Source organism: Prionailurus bengalensis, chromosome B4 (genome assembly GCF_016509475.1).
Source record: "Prionailurus bengalensis isolate Pbe53 chromosome B4, Fcat_Pben_1.1_paternal_pri, whole genome shotgun sequence".
In the NCBI taxonomy this organism is placed as follows: Eukaryota; Metazoa; Chordata; class Mammalia; order Carnivora; family Felidae; genus Prionailurus; species Prionailurus bengalensis.
Window position 1 is genome coordinate 134,402,796 of NC_057358.1, and position 7,677 is coordinate 134,410,472.

Consider the following 7,677-nt stretch of genomic DNA (forward strand, 5'->3'; position numbering starts at 1 on the left):
CCATCCTGATGCGGAGCTTGAATTCGGGTTGTATACATGGCAGACTTTTGTGTTTTTCCCCCTCTTTTCTGTCCAGCTTTCCCAGCCAGCTGTAAGCATTGAAGGGCAGGTATCAAACCCTCCATCTGCTAGCAGCACAGAAGTGACTTCTCAGACCATTCCGGAGAAGCAGCCTTCACAGGAAGTGAAAATGGAGGCTAAGATGGAAGTGGATCAGCCAGAACCAGCAGATACTCAGCCGGAGGACATCCCAGAGGTGAGGGTAGGGCAATGGCTGCTGTTACTTGGGCAGGGCCTCTGTCTAGGAACCCCACTAAACCTGTTACAGGAAAGTATTCTGGTAATTAGGTCTCATTTCATGATTCCCACATGAGAAAGGCATTTGTCCACAGGAGAGAGTAAATAGGACGGTGATCTTACTGCTTCCTGGTGACAAGTCTTTGGAATAATAAAAATTTCACCTTGTCTTTCAGACTAAAGCAGAAGACTGTAAAATGGAACCTACAGAAACAGAGGAGAGAGGCACAGAGTTAAAAACTGAAACGAAAGAAGAGGAAGACCAGCCGAGTACTTCGGCTACCCAGTCATCTCCAGCCCCGGGACAGTCAAAGAAGAAGAGTAGGTCTCTTAGGCTCTCTGTTCCTGGAGGCAGGGAAAAAAACACAAACTTTGAATAGATGGGGTCGGGTTCTTGGTCTCAGAAATTGACTTTGATGTGATTTCATTAAGCTTGGAGCCCTTTTGGCCTGGTCTCTGTGTTGTTATTGGTGTTGGAGAAGACTTTGTCTTTCCTGTGGTAGGTATATTTGCTTCCTGCAGTCACTGGGTCAGTCACACCCTTCATTTCTCCAGGGTTGGGTGCTTAACAACCTCTCAAAATTGTCTTTTCTTCAGAGGAAGAAATTGTTACGTACCCTTGACTAAAATGCAAGAAACAGTAGCAGCGATAATAAATAGTACTACGTATTGTCAGCCTACTGTATGCACCAGGTACCATGCCACACACCTGTACTCTCCCATCTACTAACTTTACAACAACTCTGGGCAGTTACTGAAAACCTGAGGCTGGGCAAGGTTAAGTAGCTTGCCCCAGCTCACTCAGCTGGTTAAGTGAACCCAGGCAGACCAATTTCAGTCTGGTCCCAGCCAGCACCTAAATATTAATGAGTCAAACCGAGCAAGCAGCTCAGCTTAGTACAGAGTGTTAAACTCTGTTTAATTCCCACAGAAATTGATTTACCAACTTTGGGACTAGGACTTCTTAGGGCTCTAGTGACACCCTCTATGGCACAGGTAGGGCTTCTTTCAAGGGAGGAATCTGCCGGCTCCTAAAGATGCTGTATATAAAGGTGTTCCGTTAATACAATGCAGCTTAAAATGTTAGGGTTAAAAATTTACTTGGATTTAAATAAGGTTTATATGATCAAGGTGTATTTTAAGGTAGGCTGCAAGAAACCCAATCTCACTGTTAGGAATCTGTCTTTAAAACAGCTAATTTCACAAGTTTGTTCAACTTTGTTCTTTTGAGCACAACCAGATATGAGAAACAAAGAATCCTCTCCCATCTGTTTAATTTTTTTCATGGTTGCCCCACTATGAAGTGAAAAATATCTAAAGTACTAACAAATAAGCTATCTTGAAGATAAAATTATTTTGTAAACAGAAGAAATAACAAAGCCTCTGCTCATAGTGTTTTAAAGCTCAAACCTGGACCCTTAACGAGTAGCTTCTTAAATAATAGCTTAAATTAATTCCATTTGGGACACACCAGCAAATCTTTCCTGACTTTAGAAACATACCCAAGTACACTGGAATGAAATTTGATCAGTTGAGTCTGTTGTTTGGGCAATAATAATTTAGTTCTCTCTTTGTTTAGACTTGAACCTACCATTTGTTATTAAGATAATAAATATATGTATTCCTCCTAAGCTCTAAAACATCAAGCAGTTTAATGAGGGACTCTTCCCACCAGGGGTTCTGATTCCTTTAGTGGTGAGACAGTATCAGGTCTTGTGACTTGTTATATACTCTTCTCATGAGTGAGGACCTCTTTCTGTTCTTTGACAGCACACCCCCCTCTCCCCCGCCATCACTAGTATATTTTGGAATTTTTTTTGACCAGTGTCTTCATAAATTTCTGGAATGCTTAGGATGCTGTTTCTACTTGGTCAAGACTATTTTAACTGAATTTCTGATCGAAAAAGTAGCTGAGCTGTTCAGGGTATTTAAAGCTGACTAGACATGGTGTCTACCTGACACCATTTAAAGGTGCTACCTGGGGGCGCCTGGGTGGCGCAGTCGGTTAAGCGTCCGACTTCAGCCAGGTCACGATCTCGCGGTCCGTGAGTTTGAGCCCCGCCTCGGGCTCTGGGCTGATGGCTCAGAGCCTGGAGCCTGTTTCTGATTCTGTGTCTCCCTCTCTCTCTGCCCCTCCCCCGTTCATGCTCTGTCTCTCTCTGTCCCAAAAATAAATAAACGTTGAAAAAAAAAATTAAAAAAAATAAAATAAATAAAGGCGCTACCTGATGTGGACCGAAAATTAGAAATAGGAAGTGTGCTGTAAGTGGTATTTCCATGGAGACGGTACAGGCAGTTTTGTGTTTTGTGGCTCTTGAGATTTGTTTTAATAGCTTCGGCTTGAGCGTTTTCTTTTTCTTTTACTTAATTGATAACTAATTTCAATTGTGCTCTTAAGTTTTTAAACCAGAAGAGTTACGACAGGCACTGATGCCAACATTGGAGGCACTTTACCGACAGGATCCAGAATCCCTTCCCTTTCGTCAACCTGTGGACCCTCAACTTCTAGGAATCCCTGTAAGTATGTGGTGGTACTTTGTTTTTTGTGGGGTTTTTTTGTTTTTTTGGTTTTTTGGTTTGTTGTTTTTTTTTTTTAGTGTTCATGCAGGTGAGTTGAGGAGGAGCAGAGGGAAAGTGGGGGAGAGAATCTTAAGCAGGCTCCGTGCCCAGCATGGACCCCAGTGCTGTGCCATGCTTGATCCCCTGACTGAGATTGTGACCTGAACTGAAATCAAGACTCAGACGCTTAACCAACTGAGCTACCCAGGTGCCCCTGTGGTGGTAGTTTTGATTTTTTTTTTTTTTTAATTTGTTAACAGCTTTATTCAGCTATAATTCACATATTATTCAAGACACTCAAACTGTACAATTCATTGATTTTTGTGTATTGACAGAATTGTGCAGCCATCACCACGGTCAATTTGGGATCATTTTCATCACCCCAAAAAAGAATCCCTGTGTCCATGAGCCCTCATGCCCATTTCCTCCCCCATCCAACCACTAGTCTACTTCTGTCTCTATGGATTTGTTTATTCTGGATGTTTCATTAAATGGAATTATATAGTATGTGTTTCTTTGTGACTGACTTCTTTCAGGGTTCATTCATAACGTAGCACGAACCAGTACTTGATTCCTTTTTATGGCTCAGCAATACTCCATTGGATGGCTATGCCACATTTTTGTTACCCATTCATTAGTTGATGGACATTTTAGTTGTTTACACTTTTGGGCTATTGAGGATCGTGCTGCTGTGAATGAACATTCATGTATAAAATTTTTGTGTGGTATATGTTTTTGTTTCTTTGGGGTATATACCTAGGATCGTGATTACTGGGTCATAGGCTTATTTATTTTTATCACCTGAGTAGCAGTAGCTCTGGTAGAAAAGATGGACCCAAATTAACTTCCTCTGTTTTTAAAATTGCCTTTGCACACCAGACCGCTGGCACACTTCATTTGAGGCTTGTCAGTGGTATTGGATAAGGCAGTGGAGTGCTTACAGAGGCAAAATTCATTAGGAACTTCTTTTTCCCTATATTTTTGAGGCCTTAGATCACTGACGTTCACTGGGCTTAGTTTTCTCAAGAGTAGGCCCCTTTTAATACTAAAATGTTAAGGCTGTTTTACTTCTTGGTGTTTCAATGGATCACACATACACTGTGGTAAAGTATCTGGAGTTGTTTTAGTAGATCATCAGCCTGCTGTCTGAAAAGTTTATGTAGTGACTCTTGTTATTTCTGCCTTCTGAGTTGCTTCATATCTCTGTAGCCTAATAATTTAAAGAAGTGATAGGTATCAACTTAATTCCTTGGACATATAGTCAGGACAGCGACTTAACTTTTCTGGAAAATTAATGATTATAGGAAGAAACACCAGCTACCTTAAATATACTGAGACTTTGGGGTAATGTTGCTTGGTGTCACTTACCCTTCTAGGATTACTTTGATATTGTGAAAAGCCCCATGGATCTTTCCACCATCAAGAGGAAGTTAGACACTGGACAGTATCAGGAGCCCTGGCAGTATGTGGATGACATTTGGCTTATGTTCAACAATGCCTGGTTGTATAATCGGAAAACATCACGGGTGTACAAATACTGCTCCAAGCTGTCTGAGGTCTTTGAACAAGAAATTGACCCAGTAATGCAAAGCCTTGGATATTGTTGTGGCAGAAAGGTAAGAAATTTTTGCATGGTAAGAATTATTGAAAACTTGACTAATAGAATCCTGAATCATCAGATTGTAAACTCATAATAGGGCTTTGGATCTTACTTATCTATGGGTGCACAGTGCCTGGCACGTACTGTTGTTTTCTTGCACACCAGTTCACATGTAGTTCCTCTTGTCCCATTGAGTTTTTTTGCTAAGTGGCTGAAGGATATGACTGCTAAGCCTACCTCAGAGTGGTGACATAATACTGTACCATAATCTCTCCTTACCTGTGGTTTCACTTCCCGCCACCTCAGTCAACCATGGTCCAGAAGCAGAGATTCATCTTCTGACGTATTGTCAAAAGGTCAATATCGTTTATGCTACACCACAGTGCCTCCATCGTTCATGTCCCTTCATCTCATCACCTAGGCATTATATCTTCTGTCATCACAAGAAGGGTGGGTACAGTGCAGTAAGATATTGAGAGAGCCCACAATCACGTAACTTTTATTACAGTGTGCTATTGTAATTCTATTTTATTACTAGTTATTAATCTCTTACTGTGCCTAATTTGTAAGTTAACTCTGTCATAGTTACGTACATATAGGGAAAACCACAGTATGTATAGGGTTTGGTGCGGTCCGCAATCTTAGGCATCTACTAATGGTCTCTGCCTGTGGATCAGTGGGACTGCTATAGTATAGTCAACTAGAATGGTTGTGGTTCTGTGTATTGCCTTGGAAACTGAAATAGCTCGTTAAGTGCATAAATGAGAACTAAGAATTCACTGACTTTTGTTTCTGATTTGCCAGTGTAAATATTCTAGCTTGTCTTGCAGGTGTGTGTACTATTTAACAAATGGTTTCTGTTGCAGTTGGAGTTCTCTCCACAGACACTCTGTTGCTATGGCAAACAGTTATGCACAATCCCTCGTGATGCCACTTACTACAGTTACCAGAACAGGTAAGCTCAACTATGTGTGGACCGTGGTCCGTGTATCCGTGTGTCCAGGGACTGCATGCGGATGGACCAGCACACATACATTCATGGTCATGTGTACCTTGCTTGAAAACAGCTGTACAGCACAAGTTCTGGTCCTAGCATTCTGCGTTTTTTGCATAATTAGTGTAGTTTTCTAGCAGGAAGTAGCCTTCCGTCAGTTATCTGGCCCCTTATTTTTTATAAGGCAGGAACTCAAAGCCTTGGGAGGTTAAGCAGCTCAAAGAGTTGGTGGCATAGATGGGATTACATCATGGCCCCCGCTTCTCTTTCCCATTTCTGTTCACAGCTTACCACAGCCTGAGGCAAACTGAGAAAATTTGTGAACGAATTAGTGTTTTCTTGCCCATGAAACTGCTGCTATCGCCTTTCCCAAAAACTATCCACAAACTTTTAACCAAAAGTTTGTTAGCCAGCTGTATCATTTGGGATATGTTTCATTTTTGTGTGCAGCCTCTCCATAAATTGTTCTTCTCAGAGCATTTGAAAACAGGATTTCAGAGTTTCTGCTTTGCCCGGGTTAACCATATAAAAAGGAGTACCTCCAAAAATAGGTCTGCACCAGACTTACTTAAAAAAAGACTTGCATATGACAGTGGATGGTAGAGTTGTAATAAATTAGGTGCCCCTGCTTTATCTTCTCCTGCCCAAACAATGGCTGTAATCCCAGAGATGGCATTCAGTAATCTATTTGAACTAAGATCTGTCTCCTAGATTCATTAATTAGCCTACAATATAACATGCCCAGAATGTTTTGGGGCTCTGAAACGGTAATAACAAGGCTGGGCAGTTAATATCTTTTAATAAAACCAAGCTCATGGTGGTGGTTTTTGCTGAACTTGTGTGCTACAGATGCATTTCCAGCTTTGAAAAAGTCGCTTGAACTTTTTGTTTTGATGACAAAAAGGTGCGCTCTCCTAATGGTTTGTTGTAATCATTAGAATCCACAGTTTTTCACTCTTAATACCTGGGGAAAACCCTCAAGTTGTTAAAAGCACTTGAATTTTAAAAAAACAAGTTAACAACTGGCATGAAGTTCTTCTCATGCTGCAGTCTTGACATTTATACCAGTTTGGATTTTTTAACATGAATCTACAGTGTTTGTAATCTTTGTACCCAGAACATGTCATCATGTGCCTGCACACACCACTGCCTTTCTTTCTTGCCTTTTAAACTATGTCAGTTGATGGCTACGATCCATATTTAAGCACTTGTGCAGATTTTTCATTGAAAAATAGAGAATTTTTTAAATTTATATGCCTTCCTTGGGAAGCAAAAAGAAATTTTGTGGTTTTTTTTCAACCCAGGGTTGTTTTTAGGTAATTGCTTCCTGGTCTTGTATTCGTAGTGAATTTTTTGTTATTTATTTTGCTGTTATTGGAAATGGGGAGAAGTGTGTGATTGCTGTGTTTCAGTAATAGATAAGCAATTCTTCTCTCTCCAGTATGTTTATCCTTCCCCTTTTTGATTATTTGCATCAAATAGCATTAATTACTAAAATGAAAGAATGTAGGTCTGTGTAAGTGATACTTTTTTGTTTTATTTGCTATAATCATTTGCTGCTTGTGATCCCATTTGAGATATTTAATGCTAATCTGTGCTTTGCCTTGGCTTTCTGCTTTGTGTTGTCTTGTCTTGCTTTTATGTTTTTTGTTGTCCTGCAATCCCTCATTTCTTCGTTTGTTTTGTGTTTTTTTTTTCTCCCTCATGCTTGTCGTTGTCTGCACTTGGCTTTGATTGCAAAAAAAAAAAAAACAAAAAACAAAAAAACAAAAACAAAAAAACCCAAACTGTGGGGCCCATAAATCTGCATCATTGAATGTCCTTGTCGCCGTTGATGACCTGCTCTCTGCTCCCGTCCCCCTCCTTGGCCTGCTGTGATTGGTGGCTTCGTTGCTTGGCTTGGGCTGTGTTGTGTGAACGGAACAGTTCACCCCAGTATGGCCTTCTTGCCGACAGGTATCATTTCTGTGAGAAGTGTTTCAATGAAATCCAAGGGGAGAGCGTTTCTTTGGGGGATGACCCTTCCCAGCCTCAAACGTAAGTAACTGCATTATTTTGGGAAGTGCTGTCTTGGTGTGTTGTCAAGTGCTGATGCTAAAGCTTTTTTAAGTGGTCTTGAGTTACACGGCCTGTGTAGTAGCCGTTAGCCAGTTTGCTATTTAAATACAAATTAATGAAAAGGAAATAAAACCTTATATTCACGCTGCAAGTGCTAAACAGATATTTG

General features: G+C 40.7%; 1 protein-coding gene across 2 annotated transcripts in view; it reads left to right on the forward strand.

The window, feature by feature from the left end:
- The window catches only part of EP300 (E1A binding protein p300), an 82,831-nt gene that overhangs the window by 57,445 nt on the left and 17,709 nt on the right, over positions 1-7,677 (forward strand). For both annotated transcript variants that reach the window (XM_043562705.1, XM_043562706.1), the window contains 6 exons: positions 77-256; positions 474-618; positions 2,696-2,814; positions 4,233-4,472; positions 5,323-5,411; positions 7,407-7,487. In XM_043562705.1, the coding sequence (XP_043418640.1) occupies positions 77-256; positions 474-618; positions 2,696-2,814; positions 4,233-4,472; positions 5,323-5,411; positions 7,407-7,487 (854 nt within the window). The remainder of the gene's footprint in view (positions 1-76; positions 257-473; positions 619-2,695; positions 2,815-4,232; positions 4,473-5,322; positions 5,412-7,406; positions 7,488-7,677) is intronic.